This window comes from Seriola aureovittata, chromosome 17, assembly GCF_021018895.1.
Source record: "Seriola aureovittata isolate HTS-2021-v1 ecotype China chromosome 17, ASM2101889v1, whole genome shotgun sequence".
Classification (NCBI taxonomy): Eukaryota; Metazoa; Chordata; class Actinopteri; order Carangiformes; family Carangidae; genus Seriola; species Seriola aureovittata.
This window is the reverse complement of record NC_079380.1, coordinates 19,544,692-19,565,003: the sequence shown is the minus strand read 5'-3', so window position 1 is coordinate 19,565,003 and position 20,312 is coordinate 19,544,692. Positions and strand designations below refer to the sequence as shown.

The 20,312-nt window shown below is 40.8% G+C and overlaps 3 protein-coding genes across 4 annotated transcripts; all 3 read right to left on the bottom strand.

The window, feature by feature from the left end:
- Positions 1-1,462: 1,462 nt before the first annotated feature.
- Positions 1,463-2,633, bottom strand: hspb9 (heat shock protein, alpha-crystallin-related, 9). Its single transcript, XM_056401672.1, has 2 exons — positions 2,237-2,633; positions 1,463-2,125 (listed from the first exon to the last, which is right to left on the bottom strand). Exons 1-2 carry the CDS (start codon positions 2,458-2,460, stop codon positions 1,663-1,665), a joined length of 687 nt encoding a protein of 228 aa, XP_056257647.1. The 5' UTR covers positions 2,461-2,633; the 3' UTR covers positions 1,463-1,662.
- A 3,450-nt stretch (positions 2,634-6,083) lies between these two features.
- Positions 6,084-14,404, bottom strand: LOC130185911 (uncharacterized). 2 transcript variants are annotated; one of them, XM_056402663.1, is made up of 9 exons: positions 14,288-14,404; positions 14,122-14,157; positions 13,718-14,032; positions 12,980-13,282; positions 11,589-11,882; positions 11,152-11,445; positions 9,384-9,707; positions 8,148-8,285; positions 6,084-8,059 (listed from the first exon to the last, which is right to left on the bottom strand). In XM_056402663.1, exons 1-9 carry the CDS (start codon positions 14,328-14,330, stop codon positions 7,716-7,718), a joined length of 2,091 nt encoding a protein of 696 aa, XP_056258638.1. In that variant the 5' UTR covers positions 14,331-14,404; the 3' UTR covers positions 6,084-7,715. The 2 variants fall into 2 exon arrangements, with proteins under 2 accessions (XP_056258638.1, XP_056258639.1); XM_056402664.1 differs by lacking the exon at positions 14,122-14,157 and having other exon boundaries at positions 14,288-14,395.
- Positions 14,405-16,064: 1,660 nt separating this feature from the next.
- LOC130184773 (immunoglobulin superfamily member 1) lies at positions 16,065-19,385 on the bottom strand. The gene is made up of 6 exons (XM_056400795.1): positions 19,371-19,385; positions 18,706-18,949; positions 17,974-18,267; positions 17,537-17,830; positions 17,240-17,322; positions 16,065-17,144 (listed from the first exon to the last, which is right to left on the bottom strand). Exons 1-6 carry the CDS (start codon positions 19,383-19,385, stop codon positions 17,025-17,027), a joined length of 1,050 nt encoding a protein of 349 aa, XP_056256770.1. The 3' UTR covers positions 16,065-17,024.
- Between the last annotated feature and the right edge of the window lie 927 nt (positions 19,386-20,312).

Sequence of the window (20,312 nt, the reverse complement as noted above, 5' to 3'; positions counted from 1 at the left end):
AAAATTCGAGAACTTGCAAACACTCATGCATAAATAACACAAATACACGCACAGTCACAATCACATACACCTACACACAGCAAACCCCCGTAGAGCCTGTGAAGACGTTTCATTCTGGGAGGACAACTGCATAAACTGTGAGGGGAGGCAGAGACAGTGAGAGGCATTCAGATACATTACTAGAAAGACAGAGAGAGAGAGAGAAAAGTTCAGACTCTGGCCATTCCACCTTGTGGTGCTCTACAGACCACCTGGCGCTCGCTCACAATTTTTTGAGCTTGTTACTTATTCTGATGAGATTCAGAATAAAGGTGATCTCTTTATCCACCTTAATAAGGCTTTCTGACACTTCTCGACTCTTTTGGTTTCACCTAGTTCGTGCATGTACCCAGGAGCGTTGTGTGCTGATCGGGAAGCTGCTTGTCTTTCAAAACCCAGTGTTGTTGTTGATGTGGATAATTCACAATTCACAGAACATATTCTGTTTTTGTGGGGACTGATTCTTACTGGAGGAATGAGTCCTTATTGAAGCAGTGAACAGTTCTGCTCTGTTGACTGGCTGCAGTAACGGGGACACTGCTGCTGTTGAATGTTTTATATTCAGTGTGTCTCTGTGCTGAGCGTCACAAACAAAATACCATGAGTCTCCATTGTTAATATCTCAAAAATAAAACCCAAAGTATTTGCGTGGCTAGATATCGTATAGTAAGAGCATCCCGGATAGCAAAATTAAACTTCTGGCCCAACGTATACCTGAGTCCTCGGCCCGAGTCTGGCCCATACACTTGCACATCTGGGGAGAGTCCAGCTGTTATCCTCAGGTATTAACTGACAGAGGGAAGATTTTCTATGTGTGCGCTAGAATTGGTCCAAATGTGGAAGTAGCATCTTGCAATCATGTTGTGCATGGGCCAGATTCAGGCCGTGGAACTGGGCGTATATTGTGCCAGAAGAAAACAAGCATGCGGCCCAAGTATGGCCCGGACTTATTTTGTTATGTTTTGTTTGTAATTTCAGTGAACTAACTCTTTAATGTCTCGCTATAGGTTCTCTCTCCTCTCTCCTCCCCTGGCATCTCCCCTACTTTTCTCCTACTGCCTTTATTTCTTCTCTCCTCTGTCGTGACGCCCTCGCGGCATGACTCATAAAACATTAAACTGCTGCTATTGTCTGTCACCTGCTCCAGCAAATAACTTCTCCTCGGGAAACCAAACGTCACTGGAACCTTTTAAAGTCACTAATTCAATCACCTGAGGGGAGTTAAACATAATGCTAGCATTTAGGCCCCTTCTCTTTTTCTTCCTCCTGCTTGCTCCCTCCCTCTCTCCCCTCCCGCCATCTGGGCCTTCCTCTGTGTAAATTAGCTGCTGGCGCCATCTTGTGGTCGCAAAAGTCCATAACAAAAGTAGTTTTCTATATATTTCAGAAATCCCTGCACCAAGAAGACGCTGTTGCACAAATGTAATTTTCTGAAAATCAAAATCTTTATGTTATTTCAACAGTTTATACAAATTGAAAATAATTACAAAATAAATAATCTCATCATTTAGTAGCTGTAAACTTTACTCATTGACAGTCTTTTAGTGGAAGTGTGAGTATGTGTGTATATATTTTTTTATTCAACAATGTATTGTAATGTGTGGAGTGTGTGGAGTGTGTGCATTAGTCTGTGTGTTCCTCCTCTGTCTTGTCCTTGCTGATGGGAAATTCCAGCGATGTCCTGAAGCGGATGGGCACCTGGTGCTCCTCGCTGTTTGGCTGCTTGAGCACGGGGGCGTGGATCCGCAGCTGTCCATCATCCATCAGGGAGCAGGATAGGCCGGACAGATCCAGGTGTGGGGGCAGGTCGATCCTCTGGACGAACCCTGTCTGAGACGAGGCCGAGGCGCAGAAGGAGGCGCGGGACGAAGAGGAGGAGCAGGACTGGCTCTCTTCTGCCCCGGCCTGCTTCATGGCCACCACCGCCAGGCTCCGCCCCTCCAGTTTGACAGTGATGTCATTGGGGGCGTAACCACGAGCATCTAGGGTCACCAGGAGGTCGCGGTTGTTTTCTGTGGCCTGCTGCGTGTCCTTCTGCAGCTCCATGCTGGGGCTCTCTCTCTGCTGCTCTTTACCATCACTCAGCCTGAAACACAATCAGGATCCAGATCAGAATCATCCTCGTCAAGTTTACCAACTCATCCACTGATTATAGGTTCCAATAACTAATCATGAGATACACAGTTACTCTACATACCCTGCCAAAGTGGAGGAAAGGAGGGGCAGCTTGCCGAGTCTGAGCAGAGGGTGCTCGTCATGGAGCTCCCTCAGGAGGCTGTCGGCCACTTTGGCTCTCTGGTTGAAGAAGCCTTGCTGCAGCGAGGAAAGGGCCCCGTGGTTCAGCGGCCACAGCAGCCGTTCCTGGCTGAAGAAAGGGTCATCGCCAAACAGGCTGGTCAAGGCAGCGTGCTGGGACATCATGTCAACGTTGAAAGACTGTTCTTGACAAAAACTTTGCTTTGTTTATAAGACAACCTGCGAGCGCTGTAGTCTCGTAGTTTCCTTAATATCTTTAGGCTCCAGTGAAGAGTGAGAACCGACAATTTCCTGAGCGTCTTCTTCTTGTGAGTCTTCTGTCAGGTAGTTTGAGAGATTACACACAACTCTCCCCTTTAAATACCCCAGCAGTCCCACTCCAGCCCTCCCACTGTGTTATTTATACCCCATGAGCTCACTGCTGTTTGCTAGCGTGTGCCAGAGGGGTCAGGAATGCCCTGCAACTCATCAGGAGGCTAAAGACAGCTCATGGTCACATCCTGTTTGTGTTTGAGTGTTCACACTGCAGACAGAAATGTCATGTTTGCTATTTTTCATTCCTAATGTGTGATGCAGGTACAGATTTAAAAAGTGTGTGAAGAGCAAAGTGGTGAGTTTGTTCAATGCTGCAGTGTGAGAATATCTGTGATGACAGTGAAAACAGCTAATGTGTGTTCAACAAATGAATATCTACTCAGTAAATACCACCTCCAACAACTGTCAGAATGTACATCCATGAACACCAGTATCCTACCTAGTATCTTGTACTTGACTAGTGTCGACTGCCTTTGACCAAATCCTGATTTTATAACTGTGACGTTGTCTGATAAAATCACCAAACACATAAATTAAAGACAAAGACTGAGCTGAGATTTCACCTGGATTTACTGTAAAATGATCACACAGAGAGAAAGTTAGAAGAGACAGAGCATGACTCCAGAATATAACAAACTTTTATTAGAGGCAGGCCTTTATGTCTAAGTCGCTCTGTTTGATATGTACAATGGGTCATAGCTGTTATTCCAAGCCTTGTTACAGATGACTTCTCTCTCTCTCCCTCTCTCCTGCTCTCTCTGCTCGGTGTGTCTTATTTTTATTTTTTCCTCTCTACTTTATTTGTTGTAATGGAGGTGAGGCTCAGTGTATTGGAAGCGCTCCTCTGCTTCTCTGCGGTTCCCGAGCAGAGTGACTAGGTAGACTGCGGCTCGGCACTCCACTGACCTGTGGTGGAACTATCATCAGTCAGTCAGTCAGGGACATTTGTGATTATAGGGCTGGCCCCACTGTTGTGGTGATTATTTATTACACAAAGATCATCTAGTTTCTGTCAGTACAATCCGTGTGCTTATTATAATAACCATGATAATCAAGGTCCATTATGCCTGCTGTGGTAGGGGCGCTATTTCAGGAGACAGTCCTATGGGTCGTGTCAGAGGAAACTGAAGAAAATGTGTAGGTAATCACAAACGATCTTTATAAATGTTACAGCTCACAGACATGCCTTTTCATTGGATGTATAAACTTTTCCTTGAACTGACGTCCACGAACCAGACTTCAGCAGCTGTTCAGCACTGAACATGTAGACCAGCAGTGTAAACAAAGCCTGTCTTGTCTCAAGTTACGAGGCTTCATCCCTGCTTCTTCGAGGGATGATCTCAGAGTGCAAACACTCTGAGTCTGGCTGCATGTGTGTGTCAGTGTGTGTGTGCGTGTGTCAAGCCAGTGTGCTAACATTACAAGGAGCATGTGTCATATCTATTTGTGGCTGTCAAGGCGTCATATTGTAAACCTGCTCTCACATCATTGGTTCATACAGTGACCTGGTTCTCATGTGATTGGCTCAGAACCGCTGCCTTAATGTGGTATTTCCAGGTTCTGCTTGTAACAGTGTGCAGAGATATTTTGTCAGTGTTGTTAGTATTAATGGATTACTGTTTCGAGTTTTGTTGACAGTGTAACAGAGATATTATATTGATCCAACTCTGCTGTGTCTGTTTATGGTACACTCAGCAGATTTGATTGGTTGAGATGAAGATGGATGGATTAAGACATCATTCGACAGTTTGTCAACTTTGAGTCATTGGAAGGTTTACTTCAAAAATAAAGAAGTGTGTAAGAGAGCAAGGACAGAAATAGAAATGAAGATTAAAAAAGGCTGCCTTTTCATCAGCTTTAAATTAAACCACCCATTTCAGTTTGGTCATTATTTATGGTTTTATATGGCTGTATGGCTTAAGTCACAATGGCCATATTGGTAATTTGTGCATGTGTTTGCTAATGTGCAGAGGAATGTGTTGTTGTAGTTTATAATGAGTTGTGTTTTATTATATTTTTGTTGTGTTTTATTCTCATTAAAAATTAAAGCTCCTAATAGTTGCTTCAAATAATAATGTTGTCAATAACACCGGAAGGAATAACATGACATTTTAGAAAATCGCTTTCTTGAGCGTTAGATAGGAAGATCACTCTCACATCTGTGAAGTTAATATGAAGCTGGTTAGCGTAGCTTAACTGTTACGGCCACAGCCAGCCTGTTTTTTCTTCATTATTATCCAGGCAGGAGGTAAACATGCCGGGAACAGGAGCATCTCCTGATGGAGATACAGGAGACAGATGTGGAGCAGCAGGAGGTGAACTTCAGCTGAGCTTGATGATGAGATTCGAGCAAGGGTGCTGGAGGAGGGCGGAGAGTGATTACACTGAGCCAGCTTGTGCAGGCATGGAGAAGCCAGTGTGACCTGGTTCTCCCACCCTTGGACTAGACCCCTTATGCCTGTAGTTTGCTCATTTGTATTTGATTTACATTTAACATATAACATTTAACTTATTCACACAGTTTGCTATATTGGACTGATTTATTTTTACATTTGAACATTTACATTGTTCTATTTATGTATATTGAACAAAACTATAAATGCAACACTCCCATTTTTCATTAATTTAAATAAATCCTTGTAAGTGAGGACTTCTCCTTTGCCCAGATAATCCATCCACCTGACAGGTGTGACATATCAAGATGGTTATTACACAGCATGATTATGGCGCAGGTGTGCACCTAAGCCCTGATCCCACACTGACTTATTAATTGACATCACCTGGGAAGTGACTGAGTGTGAGAAGCTGCAAGGTTCTAATAATGGTACAAAGAGGAATGGGACAGCACTTTGATAACATCAAATCATGTTGCATAGGGTTAGGATCTGCGTTTAGCATGTCGTAAACCAACCAAACAACTTTTTTGACTTGACTTAGAATATTAAATATCTAAAACTGTGCATGGTAGTTTATGTATGCCAAACCCGAGAATGTAGAAACCAGCTGACTGATCTTTGGCACACTTCTGCAAACAGTTGGTGGCTTACTTAAAATACAATAGCGGTCAACTTTTGCTGATTCAGATTTGAGTCCACAGAATATACCATAAACACCAGGCTTTGTGGAAGTGTAGATACTGTAACCAAAGCCTATCTGGAGACCAGATTTTCTCTGCTGTTACCCTCTGTAACCATGTTGCTCCTTATTCTGTTCAGTCTGCAACATTATAATGACATATTTGACATACTTACATTATAAGTGCATATTTGTATTGTGATTCAGGAAGACATCTAAAATGTGAAAATGTTCAAGGGGATAAATTTACTTTTACAAAAGTGAGTCATGCATTTAATTTCCCAGTACAATCAGGGAATGTCAGTGTTAAAAAGAATGTGGCCCAAATTTCTTTACAAGATACTCGATTTCTGACAAAGTGCCTCATCACATTCAAATGTTCACTGGGAGCTTAGGTGTTTCATGTATTTATTTATTAGTTTGTTTGTCAGGGACAATGCAGGAAACATTGTACCAGGTTACAGTAACAGGATTTCTATCCGAGGCTAATTTGCGACCTGTTTCCCTGGTGAGGATTTCCGCTAAAAGCGTTTATAACATATAATTAGAGTATGTTCGTTAAGCTGAGCACATAATAAATAGTGACATTTTCATTCAAAAATGACAATATTTATATCACATTACAATCAGTTTACATGTGTTGCGTATGTGTATGTGTGCACATGTGTATGGTCCCCAATTCAGTATATGTGTATGTAAATAATATTTATTGGTGTGTGTCTATTTGCATGCATGTTCATCATGTCACATAAATGTTTTACAGAGTTAATAAAATAAAATGCTTTTAATCAGTTGGTTTTACATATAGAGTAAAAATTAGTCAACACCACATGTAATGATAGAGGACTATAGATTTCATTTACAATGTAATTTTTAAATTATTATTATTATAACTATTACAGAGTGGGCTGTTCTGCTGTCGCCATCTTGGCAGCGCCTGACTCCGCTGAACTCCCAGCTAATACAAAAATAGGCAAAGAGGAGGGGCCAAGACTTCGGTGCATGCTGGTTTGTGACAAGCATACATTCACCCACCTGTCAGTCAAAGTGGCCACACTCTAAATTATAAATAACTTTAAGCCTTATTAAAATTTAAACAGGTGAGTTATATAAAAATTCATCCCCGTACAGTTGTCATGAAGGAGGAAATTAAATAAATTAAGACCAAAACTGTTTTTTGGCTGTAAACATGTTTGTTTCTGCTGTAAAGTTGAACATTTGAACATGGGAGTCTATGGAGATTGATTCACTTTTGGAGCCATTAGAGGAACTGCAGTTTTTGGCTTCATGTTTCAGTTCCAGAGGTTCCCGCTTGTTTATAACTTCCCAGTGGGTGACAGGGACCTCTGCTAGTGACTTTATAAATGCTCTTTATTTGGGTAGAGAATATGGAATACAGGTAACAGTTTCCACAATATTTATTAATGCCACTCAATGAAAATAATATCACTATATATCACACTAGCTAAATTTAGCTTAATCTGAACCTACAGATAACTAAATCATTTGCAAAGTGCCTCGTTCTCCCACATTTCACTTTTATTTTGACGGAAAAATGGAAATGACACCAAACCCCTTTGTTCCACTTCATTTTCAATGTGCATGGACATTGGAAAAATTTTTTCATATTTGTTTTTCGTCAGGAAAACAGATGATACTTTTGTACAAATGGGTTTGCCCTATACTGATTCATTTTAATCCAAGGAATGCATGCAATGTTTGGTCCTATGCCCCATATTTCAAGACTTATGAGACAAAACCTAAAGTACTTTAGGAATGGTCTGGGGACTGCACCCACAACTAATCACATCATGTAATGCATGCTGTATATACACTGAAATGGTAATCCAAAATAAGATGAAGTATCGAATGACTATCATATTCTACTATGGCAAGAAAGGATCAAGCTATATTTCTATAGTATCATTCAATATCAATTTTAGCCAGCTATTTCACTGGCAGTTGTCCTAATTTGGAAAATCAGTCCTCTATCAGTTGTAATCACTGTGTCACTATTGACTGAGAGTCACCTAAAAGTTTTGATAAATATCCTCAGTTTTGTCATAAATATCCACAGTTTGTTCATCAAATTCCGGAGTCACATTTTCATAGTCATTTTCATCATCGCTGCTTTCTTCTTCTTCTTCTTCTTCATCTTCTCTGTTGTCCTCTTCACTACAACAGACGTCCTCAGACTTTACGTAATTTACACCGGGGCCGGCATCCTCATAATCATGATCTTCGTCGCTCTCAGGCTCCTCATAATCATTATCATCATCTTCTTCCACACTCCCATTGAGTTTCTTTGCGATGTACTCTTGATCTACATTCTCGTAGTCATCGTTGCAATCATCTTCATAATGGTTCAAAGCCACTGAAACACAAGCATCAGATGAAAATGTGAATGGATATAAAAGCACTTTGAAATTTGTGGAACTGTGTGTGTCCTGGTGAGTGCAGACCTTCACTGAAGATGATTGGCAGATGCTTGGTGACTTGTTGTCTTTTCCTGCGCACCAGACAAACCACCAACAAGACCAGCAGGAGGAGCATCACCAGGATCCCAGCAGCTACTGAGGAGGCCAGCAGTAACAAAGGAACTAGGAGGGAAAACACTGAACAGTTTATCCTTGAAAACGTGTCTAATTGTCTCCAAATGTAATGTACTGCTACTCTAGAGTGTGCAGTTTTCAGACTTCCCCTTTCTAAATAATCTATAAATAATCAAAATTTGACTCATACCCATCTGGTTTCAAGAGCAGGCACCGCAGTGAAACTGCTTTCAGTAATAGAAACCCTGTTGTCAGCAACTGATGTCCAGTCATCAGTTCTGCTACAGCTGTCGGCATCGTCCGTTGGCACAACCCTCCTACACCACTACCCTAATTTGAGTTCTGCCTTCCAGATCAACTATTTAAATTGATATTGCAAGAATAAGTGTCACTTTCTTTCCAACTGGAGTACCACAGGGATTGGTGCTTGGTCGCCTCTCTTTTCAACATACACCTCCCTTCGTCTGATTATCCGTGCATGTGTTTTTTTTTCGTACCACTGCTACTCTGATCATATCCAGCTCTAGCAGTCCTTCCTGCCAAAGTCTCAAAATGGACCATGCAATGCTGTCTTCAACTCAGGCTCTCTGTAGGTGATTCCAGCCAGTTTTGTTCAGTACATCAGTATGCATTTTGGTGAATGATGAACTGAGCGTACTTTTTTGCAACTAATGAACGTGAACGCAAGCGTCGTTGACTCTGGCGACAGTGAATGACACACACACCAGAAGGTGAACCAAAAAGTTGCCAAAAAAAACCCAGAAGAAGAACTACTGTGTTTTGGTTTTAGGGCTCCACTCAAGGCGTGTGTCAGGTGCAGTTTACAAACAGCACAGCTACTGGTGCTGCTGAAGTCAGTTTGTATGAATGTTTGAATGACTTTTATGAAGAAATCAGTTCAGATTCCTAAGGAGAAAACTCACTGCCGGGTCTGAATAAACACCCACATAAGTAATGAATTTGAAACGAGTTGAAGCATCCAACCGGTCTTTTGAAACATCTGCGAGTGATGATCACAAGAAGTGATTAAGAAAGGGTCAGACCATGAACCAACAGCCGTAAAGTCAAACTCACAGCAGATACACATAAAACATATGTTCAGCTTATTAATAATATGTCAAAATGATTTACTTAAATTCTACTTACATTTAATAACCACATTTATCTGTGCTGTCTCCGTGGACCTGAATATCCGCGTGGACAGTACGACTTCGTACACACAGCTGTAGTTGCCCTGGTGTTCATACTCAGCTACAGGGAACTCAAAGGAGGCTGAGTTGTTGACTGCAGGCTTGGAGTCGGAGGTGCTGGAGCCAGAGAAGATGAGAAAGAAACGGCCTCCAGAATAGGTGGAGTTAATGGAGCAGGTTAAGACAAAGCTGTAAGCCTCGGTGATCTCTGCACCTCCAGGACTCCAGACCAGCCCTCCGTCAGGAGATGTCAGGGAGATGCTGGGCCTCTCCAGTCTTACTATGTAAATGAAAAGACAGATGGTTTGCCTCTAGGCATTTAAAATGAGATCCAGATTCATTCTGAACACAATTACAAACACACATTCAACATGTAAGTTTTCAATTCAAACGACTAACGGCGAAGGTGGCATTTCAAAGTTGCAGTAACCTTTTTTGGCGACTTGGGGGCTTTGGAAACAAGCTAACAATTAAACTGACATATCATACGTTTTTAAGTTGATATGGTGAGCTTGTTAGCACCCAGTTACTTATTTACACATCCAGCAGATTGGCCATTGGGAGTATCTGGGAGTCTTCCCGGTGGGCTGCTGGACAATTGGGCCAATACTTATCAAAATAGAGACAAAGTACAATTACCGCCTCATGGTTCACTCCCTCCGCCACTCAGACTCGTTTCAGGTTCCATCCCTATTTATCCAGAATCATAAAAAATATTCACCATTCGTGTAAAAGTTTGTCATAATTGCTCTGTGAAGTCTTGAGCCTTCGACCACCAAAATATAATCAGTTTGTCATTGAGTCCAAGTGAACGTGCCAAATGTGAAGGGATTCCCCTCAAGTTGTTATGGAGACATTGCATTCACAATTATAACTCTCGTTTAGCTTTGTTTTTGGTCTCCACCAACTACTGAGAAAAATATTTGGCTCTTTAGCAGCTAAAAGCTCCTTTATCACCAGTTAGTGTCTAACTGTGTCTTCTCTTCAGTGATGAGCAGGTAGTACACCGCTGAAAAGAAACAGAAACTACACTATGGGAGCAGTGAACCAGAAACGTTATGAACAGTAAAGCTGTGGGTGGGAGAGATAAAAAACAAGATCAAACTCACAATAAAACAGAAGGAAATTCAGGTGATAATTCCCTGTAGGTTCATCTCTAAGAGCGACTGCTTTCACCTGGTCATATTGTTCTCACACTGTCATTTAATACATCGTTATTATAAAAACATCAATCATGGCTGTTTCAGTGACATAGTGTTGTAGTTTTTCTAAGATCAGCAGCTACACTAACATGTTTATAGTAAGTTTTCAATACATTTAATACATTTCACTTTCACTCACAAAAATGATGTTGTTGTTATGTTTTCATGCCTCTGTGCCGTGACAGCCAGAGCCGGAGGCCTTGTGAACGCGATTTCTCAGCAACACCTTGAAGGAATTTCCTCAACTTTGGTAAAAACTTTCACCTGGATTCAAGAACTACCTGATCTGATTTAGGTAGCTGAAGGTCAAAGGTCGCGGTGACCTCACAAAACACTTTTTAGTTGTTATTCAAGAATTCACACAGCAATTATGACAAAATTTCACAGAAATGGTTAATATTTTATATGACTCTGGATAAACAGGGATGTAATCTGGAACCAGTCTGAGTGGTTGAGGCATACAACCGCAGTTATTTTAGTTTGTTTTATGACTTATTTTATTGATTTATTTCCTTTTCTTACCAGTGATAGAGAGTCTGACAGATTCACTTAGAGGGGAGGTGAAATCTCGACTGGAGCTGCTTTTCTGATACTGACACTGGTACAATCCTTCATTGACAAATTCCACTTTAGGGATGCTGAAGGTAGCAGAATTGGTATTTGATGTCTGTGTCTTTCTTAATGAACCTGGTGTCCTCTTCAAGGTGAATGTTCCTCCTAAAAACTGAGTTGAGATCGAACAAGTGATGCTAACGTCCTGACCCCAGGTAACCTCACCAACAGGGTTCATGGAGATGCTGGGCTTGGGAAAGATCACTGAAAGAGCAGCACACAGTATTACAGCATAAATGTGTTTCCTTTGAACTGAGCTATACTGATTATGACTTCTTATTAGTTTGCTACCGTTTAATGATTTACACAAGTGAATGAAACAGGAAAGTGGAATTATTTTTTCTTACCAGTAACAGTGAGTCTGACTGTGTCAGATAGGCTGGAGCTGAATGTTTGATCTGAAATGCTTTTCTTGTGCTGACACCGATACAATCCCTCATTGTCAAAGTTCACTTTAGGGATACTGAATACAGCAGAGTTGGTACTTGAGGTTTGGGTCTCTCTGAATGAGCCTGAAGTCTCCGTCAGAATGAATGTTCCACCTACAAGCTCAGCTGAATCTGAACAAGTGATGCTGACTTTCTGTCCCCAGGTAGCCTCACCAGTAGGAGTAATGGAGAGGCTGGGCTTTGGGAGGCTCACTGAAAAAAACAACACAATAATCAGGTTGAGACACAGCAACTGACCTTTGTTTTTCAGAGCTCAGTGACCATGTAGTTGTGAAATAACCAAAGATAAGATTGTGTCTCCAACCCTGTCTTTAATTGGATGTATTGAATGGAAAGATGAGCCATTTTTAAATAATTAAATCATAAATATGTGTATACTGTAGACAGCTCTTTTCTTTGAGCTTTATTAGCTGTGTCCCAAGTGAGGTGGCTGCATCCTTCGCAGGCTGCATGTAAAGGCCGATTGTGTCACAGCGAGGAAACTAGGCTGTCCCACTTTGTTGTGCGCTGGTAATGAAAATGATATGGCAGCAAACAACAGTTCAGTTCGGCCTTCACAGTCAACACCAGCTAGATTGCAATATCCAAAGGATGTGGCCCCTAAATTGCGACACAGCTCTTGTGTTTTACTGCTTCTTACTTGTAATGGCCATTCAGGTTTTACAGTGACAATAAATAAATATATATCTATATATATATATATTTATTGATGACAACACTGACTGTACATTTCTTAGCGCAGGCGGTCCCTGGTTGATATTTCGGAGCTACCTTTCATTGACTACAGGGGGTCAATATTTGATATTTCAAACACAGGTTCTTTAGTGGAGTAATCCTTTAACATTGCTTCTCATCGAACAAGATTATCAAAATGAAACAAGTTTTTTTTTTAAAAACCACACACTTCCTATTTTGGTCCAATTTGGGGAACTGGTTGATTTTACCTTTCATCAGCTAAACATTGTGCAGACTTAATGAATATTTTGTCAGTGAAGCTCTTCTGTTTTGACATTACAGGTATCCAAGTGTATAAACTGTGCTGCCTTTCAGTAAACCAGACTCAGTGTTGTGTCCCTCAGACTCTCAGTCTGGAACCAGACAATTATTTATTTCCCTTTATTTTTCCACCATTTATTTTTTCTTTTTTTCTTTTTCTACATTTTTAAAAAAAAATTTATGACACTCCTATGACTCCATGGTTTACAACATACAGTATATATACAGTATAATGTATATATACTGTATATACAATATAGCAGATACAGTAAGTGAGTCAAAATTCTTCTCACCTGAACAGACGACACCAGCGTCCTCACTATGTCCACAGTCATGTGTCCCAAATCCTCTGTGCTGACACGCACCTAGAGACCCTTCATTTCCTGAACAGTCCACATCATCAAGCCAGATCTGCCCGATTCCTGGACCAAAAACGGCTGATTGAGGGGCACTCAGTGCTGTACCACAGTTCAACTGTCTGCACACCACCTTAGCATCATTTAAATCCCAGCTGTCATCACAAACTGTTCCCCAGGCGTCGTTGTGATAGATTTCCACTCTTCCAGAGCATCGAGTAGATCCAGCTAATCTGACACCTAGGCAAAGAACATAGGATGGAAAGGAAATCTGTTTTCATTGTTTGTTATGAGTTTAGGGCAGACAAGACATGTAAAACTTATAATTCATTTACATGTTTGTGTCAACAAATAACTGCAGTCACATAAAAACATAATACAAGATGTAAAAGTTGGTTGCCAGCCCTGACTGAATAAATATATGTTACAGAGGAAACACAGAAGTTTGTTTGAAACTGATATTGAAACTTTCTTTAATGTGGATCACCTCATTGTGATTACAGTCCTTTTGCTGAAATCTACTGTACTGCCACTCACTTAGAGACCTTTATTTATTTTCTTATTATTTTACAGATTTATTTTTTATGGCACTCCCATGACTCCATATTCAAACATAATATTACAACATACAGTACAGTATAGCAGATACAGTAATTGAGTCAAAATTCTTCTCACCTGAACAGACGACACCAGCGTCCTCATTATGTCCACAGTTATGTTTCCCAAATCCTCCGTGCTGACACGCACTTAGAGACCCTTCATTTCCTGAACAGGCCACATCATCAAGCCAGATCTGCCCGGTTCCTGGACCAAATTGGGCTGATTGAGGGGCACTCAGTGCTGTACCACAGTTCAACTGTCTGCACACCACCTTAGCATCATTTACATCCCAGCTGTCATCACAAACTGTTCCCCAGACACCTCTGTAATAAACTTCAACTCTACCAGAGCATTGAGTAGATCCAGATCCAGCCAATCTGATCTGAACACCTATCAGGCACAAGACATAACAAACTATATTTTAATATTTTTCTCAAAGCTAAAAATATTCCATGTCTGACACAGGAGAACGGACTGACCTCCAGCAGGTGAAGATGAAGCCAACAGAAAAGAGACTACAGGAGAAAAATGGCGTAGTTCAATACATTCAGTAACGTGGAAAGTGCTAAAAGAAAAGTTTCCCTTGTTTCTGCTTTAGATTCAAAATTCATTGAACTAAAGTAATAGATATTAAATTTTTCTTACCAAGGGTAAAAAAGCAAAGGTTTCTTTGTTGTCTGCTCTTCATGGTTCAGAGAAAAAGGCAGCTCTGCATCATTTATCACTGAAAAACAGGAGACAGAAAACTGAACTACTAACGACGTTGTACAGAAACTTTTCACACTTGTCTCACTTCCTGGAGCACTTCTCTCTTTCACTTTTGATCCCTCTTTTTTTTTTTTGAATACTCACTTTTATATGCATGCACTGTTCTTTATAACCAACTGCATTTTACCTTTATATGTAGATGTTACCTCTGAGAATGCATTTATTATACGTTGTAATGTATTTATTGTAATCTATAATTCCAATTATTTATGAAAGTTTTCTTTAAAAAAAAGTGCCCACAGATACAGAGCCACTGCCATACTGGCTGGAGGCCGGTCCTTGATACTTCCATGTGGGACGTGTAGCTCTATCCCGCTGTATTTGTATTTCAGGAAGTGTACACTGCAGCAACCCCCACCCAACTTCTTGTTTGAGATCACATTATGTTCATCAAACATATTGGTTAGTCCTAAAAGCCTTTCTCTCTTATCAAATGGAAACATACTGTTTGAAAAACTGAATAATTATAAATAAATCTCTGTGTTTCATGATCAAATGCTAAGTAGCTAAACATGATTAAATCTATGACTCTGAGTACGTCTGATTTGACCTTTTCTTCATCTGTGGTTAACTGGCTTCACACTACAGTAGAAAACCATATTAAAGATCGTTAGATGATGAACCCTATTTGCCCTGGTGAATCAGTGACATTTCCTGCAGCAGCACCATGAGGTTGTCAGTTTTGATTTCGACTAGCTATGTATTAAATCTACCAAGAGGATTAAGCCTAGCTCTGAAAAACAGGCAGGCATCGATGGGATGGATAGGCACTGGGAAATACAATTCCCATGGTTCGGACAATTCGAAACTGGTTTTGAACTGGATCCGATTCTCGATTCCCATCTCTAATTACATCACATCATTTCTGCAGCGACATCCTTCATGCTGCGAATCTCCTTTTTCACCACATCCCAAAGGTGTTCTACTGGATTCAGATCTGGTGACAAGAGAGGTCATTGATGTACAGTGAACTCATTGTCATGTTCATGAAATCAGTTTGATACGACTTGTGTTTTGTGACATGGTGCATTATCCTGCACCATGTCATGGAGGGATGCACATGGTCAGTAACAATACTCAGACTGTGTGTTAGGATTAGGGCCTTGTCGTCCTTTTCTTTCCCTCTTGTGCTCTGCTGTTTTCCCATCCCTCATGTGTTTGTTCGTCCCCAGTTTGTTCTTTGTGTCTGTATTTGTGTGTTTGTCAGCTGGGCAGGGCTTCCTGGTTCCTGCTCCCTTCAGTCTCCATACTCACCTGCTTCTCATCATGATATCAACTCCACAACCTGCTTGTTTTTCACCACTACTCAGTGTTCTGCTTTGTGGGTTCAGATCTATCCAAAACCTCACACTGGGGCATTCAATCAATGATTGATTGATCTTAAGGCGCCAGAAGTGTGTCAAGAAAACATTCCCCACATCATCACACCACCTCCACCAGCCTTGACTGTTGCCACAAGGCAGGCTGGGTCAATGGATTCATGCTGCTCAGTCATGCTACCATCAAGAGGCCGAAGCTCTAGATCACGTGACGCACTGTGATAGAAATCTTGCTAGTGGAAGAGGTTTCAGGAAACCCAGAAGTTATTCTTTGTGGAACCACCATAATGTGAATGTTTTCAGGACAAACTCAAACAAAAGCTGGTAATTGCAACAAGGGTAATTTAATAAACAGATTGCAAACTGGTGCAAAACTGAAGAACTGGCAAGAAAACAAAACTCAGATTAAAGCTGCCAGCATGCCATTTGAAGCAGTCGCACATCATAACGACCGCTGGGCACTGCTCTCACGGGTTAAGATTCATTACACAGACTGTGTCAGCAGAAAAGATTTAAAGTCTATCCTTCAACACACATGTATTTCAACATTGTTTAATTATCCAACCAGGTAAAACTCCTGACTTCCTGAGTGAAAACAAAAGGGGTCACTTATTATAAAAGCTAACATCAAAGAGGTAGAATAATAACTTAACCACAACAGCCACACAAAAGGCTTCTAAAATTAAATAATAAACTCTATATTAATGTATCTCTATAACAACTATTCCTCCATTGTCTCACTGATCATGACTGAGCACTACTGTTTGCTAAAATCTGATCATATATGACATTTAATATTGGTGATGAAATGCCAAGCCAACATTGGAAATGATGGGGCGGGCTATCAGCTAGCTAACATTAGCTATCTTACATTAGCTAGCTTAACTGTGACTTAAAGAAAAAGTTACAATCAATAGCTAACATTAGCACAATGTTAGCTAACACAATTTAATTGAGAAACTCCAGAACTCTTAACTGAAGCTAAGAAAGTTAAGTATATTAAACAAGCTAGACAGTTAGCTACTGCTACTAACATCTGCCTACAGTGCAGAGACTTGACGGCACAAGCTAACAGTATTTTAACTCCACGCGATGTGAAAATGTGGTTGATTCATCACATGAGACTGACAGGAGAGATTAAACCAAAGATGATTTCTCCCTCAGTAGTTTTTCCTGCAGGCAGTCAGTAATACTCAAAAGAGAACATCTGTGTAAAATGTCAAAACTTTGACTGAGCTGATGGATTGGACGGTTGTGTGGCAACTGAGAAATCCATCTGGATGTGAGATGAGCTCCTACTCCGCTGCCTGGACTCCTGCCTCTTCTGCCAGCACTCCTTCAGCTCTGGAAACACCGAGGTTGATATAATCCAACTGTATGTCCTGCTGTTGGTCAGGCCTCTTCCCCCTGGTGAACTGGAGAGACATGACATGACAGACGTTAGTTACTGCATCAGCCCTCTGTTCAGTTCAATATACACAAGCTGATTGCTTCCCGTCAGTACATGTACCTTATGGACGAAACAGATGATGGTGACCATCAACAGCAGACTCAGCAGCACGATGACCAGTCTGATGATAAAACTTGTTGGATCTGATGAAACACATACAGTCATCATATTAGATCACATGACATCACCAACAGCAGGTACCCTACCTGTAGAAAAGGTGCTGCACCCACAGGTGCTCCAGTTTTCTTGTGCAGCCACTCTTAATCGCTTCTACTCGAAAATCTCAGAATCTACTGCACACGACTGTGTTTTGTTTTGTTTCATGACTTATTTCATTGATTTATTTCCTTTTCTTACCAGTGATAGAGAGTCTGACAGAGTCACTTAGAGGGGAGGTGAAATCTCGAATGGAGCTACTTTTCTGATACTGACACTGGTACAATCCTTCATTGACAAATTCCACTTTAGGGATGCTGAAGGTAGCAGAATTGGTATTTGATGTCTGTGTCATTCTTAATGAACCTGGTGTCCTCTTCAAGGTGAATGTTCCTCCTAAAAACTGAGTTGAGATTGAACAAGTCATGCTAACGTCCTGACCCCAGGTAACCTCACCAACAGGGTTCATGGAGATGCTGGGCTTGGGAAAGATCACTGAAAGAGCAGCACACAGTATTACAGCATAAATGTGTTTCCTTTGAACTGAGCTATACTGATTATGACTTCTTATTAGTTTGCTACCGTTTAATGATTTACACAAGTGAATGAAACAGGAAAGTGGAATTATTTTTTCTTACCAGTAACAGTGAGTCTGACTGTGTCAGATAGGCTGGAGCTGAACGTGTGACCTGAAATGCTTTTCTCATGCTGACACTGATACAATCCCTCATTGTCAAAGTTCACTTTAGGGATACTGAATACAGCAGAGTTGGTACTTGAGGTTTGGGTCTCTCTGAATGAGCCTGAAGTCTCCGTCAGAATGAATGTTCCACCTACAAGCTCAGCTGAATCTGAACAAGTGATGCTGACTTTCTGTCCCCAGGTAGCCTCACCAGTAGGAGTAATGGAGAGGCTGGGCTTTGGGAGGCTCACTGAAAAAACAACACAGTAAGCTACTGCTACTGAGACACAGTAACTGACCTTTGTTTTTCAGAGCTCAGTGACAATGTAGTTGTGAAATAACCAGAGATAAGATTGTGTCTCCAACCCTGTCTTTAATTGGATGTATTGAATGAAAAGATGAGCCATTTTTAAATAATTAAATCATAAATATGTGTATACTGTAGTGTATAAACTGTGCTGCCTTTCAGTAAAACAGACTCAGTGTTAATTTTATTCTGTTGATTTATTTCTCTTTAAATTTCATCATTTTTTTTTTTTAATTTTTACAAATTATTTTTTTTATGACACTCCTATGACTCCATAGAGTACAACATAACATTACAACATACAGTATATATACAGTATAATGTATATATACTGTATATACAGTATATCAGATACAGTAAGTGAATCAAAATTCTTCTCACCTGAACAGACGACACCAGCGTCCTCACTATGTTTACAGTTATGTTTCCCAAATCCTCTGTGCTGACACGCACCTAGAGACCCTTCATTTCCTGAACAGTCCACATCATCAAGCCAGATCTGCCCGGTTCCTGGACCAAAAAGGGCTGATTGAGGGGCACTCAGTGCTGTACCACAGTCCAGATTTTTACACACCACCTTAGCAGCATTTACATCCCAGTTGTTATTACAGACGGTTGGAGGATCCTATTGGAGTTAATTACTCGCGAGAGTGCGGCCTTGAAAGTGACGTCAAGTCAGGCACCAGGTGAGAGTCAGAGAAGTGTAGTCGTGAGGAATAAGGCAGCAAATTACCGGAAAAAAGGTAGACTTATTAGCCAACTCAGTGACGTTATCTTAGGGTAAACTAATTGATAGCATTAAGCTAATATCTACACGTCATTATGTATTAACTGCTGACTGCATTTTCAGATGAGCTTGTTCAGATACTTCTCTAAGAAGAGAAAGACAACAGATGAAGAAGACGCTAGTCAGGTAGCATCATAAGCCTTTTACTGACTCGTAAATGATGATGGTTAGGTAAAAAATAGTATTTTAATGTTCACACTTGTAATCAGATGTGATGTGAGTGTAAACTATGTAACGCTGTTAGCGTTACGTTACTCACTCTTAATGTAATCATATTAGACAAGTAACATTAGACAGGGAGGAGTTGTTAAACAAAGTGGAGGAGAGCAGAGCAGCGGGAGAGCTGGGTGAAGGTGCAGGAGAGAGAGATGAGCCTGGGTGCAAACTTTGCCACTGACTCTACAGCCTCATCTAGCTGATCTTTATATGTTTATTTATTATTTTTATTTATTTAATGTTATTGTTTTATTTATTTTTTACTTTTTACATTTTCAACTGGTTAGAGTTGAAGTGACATTTATTTTTCACAAACCAAAGGTATTTATTTTTCTTGACATTGTATATGGCTGAGATATATATTGTAAAAGTTCAATGGTAGCGATAAAAGCCATTTTCAACTGGCCAGCCAATAAACAGGTTGAAAGTAAAATCTGCTGTCAACTGCTCAATTGGTCATTTGTGTATGTCGACCCCCCCCCCCCCCCCCGAAGAAATATCCTAGAGGAAACATTGAGTTCTTTTACCAAAATCTACTGTACTGCCACTAACTTAAAGACCTTTATTTATTTTCTTATTCTTTTACAGATTTATTTTTTATGACACTCCCATGACTCCACAGTCAAACATAATATTACAACATACAGTACAGTATAGCAGATACAGTAATTGAGTCAAAATTCTTCTCACCTGAACAGACGACACCAGCGTCCTCACTATGTTCACAGTTATGTTTCCCAAATCCTCCGTGCTGACACGCCATTAGAGACCCTTCACTTCCTGAACAGTCCACATCATCAAGCCAGATCTGCCCAGTTCCTGGACCAAATTGGGCTGGTTGAGGGGCACTCAGTGCTGTACCACAGCCCACCTGTCTGCACACCACCTTAGCATCATTTAAATCCCAGCTGTCATCACAAACTGTTCCCCAGACACCTTTGTAATAAACTTCAACTCTTCCAGAGCATTGAGTAGATCCAGATCC

Excerpts from the sequence above, each read along its gene's own strand:
- hspb9 (XM_056401672.1), bottom strand. The coding sequence starts at position 2,460 with ATGATGTCCCAGCACGCTGCCTTGACCAGCCTGTTTGGCGATGACCCT. Across the intron at positions 2,126-2,236 it reads CTTTCCTCCACTTTGGCAGG|GCTGAGTGATGGTAAAGAGC; the intron begins GTATGTAGAGTA and ends ATTGTGTTTCAG.
- LOC130185911 (XM_056402663.1), bottom strand. The coding sequence starts at position 14,330 with ATGAAGAGCAGACAACAAAGAAACCTTTGCTTTTTTACCCTTG. Across the intron at positions 14,158-14,287 it reads CCTTTGCTTTTTTACCCTTG|TCTCTTTTCTGTTGGCTTCA; the intron begins GTAAGAAAAATT and ends TTTCTCCTGTAG. Across the intron at positions 8,286-9,383 it reads GATAAATGTGGTTATTAAAT|TTCCTTTGTTACTGCTGGCC; the intron begins GTAAGTAGAATT and ends TTTCCCTCCTAG.
- LOC130184773 (XM_056400795.1), bottom strand. Across the intron at positions 18,268-18,705 it reads CGCTGGTGTCGTCTGTTCAG|TGAGCCTCCCAAAGCCCAGC; the intron begins GTGAGAAGAATT and ends TTGTTTTTTCAG. Across the intron at positions 17,831-17,973 it reads AGTCAGACTCACTGTTACTG|TGATCTTTCCCAAGCCCAGC; the intron begins GTAAGAAAAAAT and ends CTGCTCTTTCAG.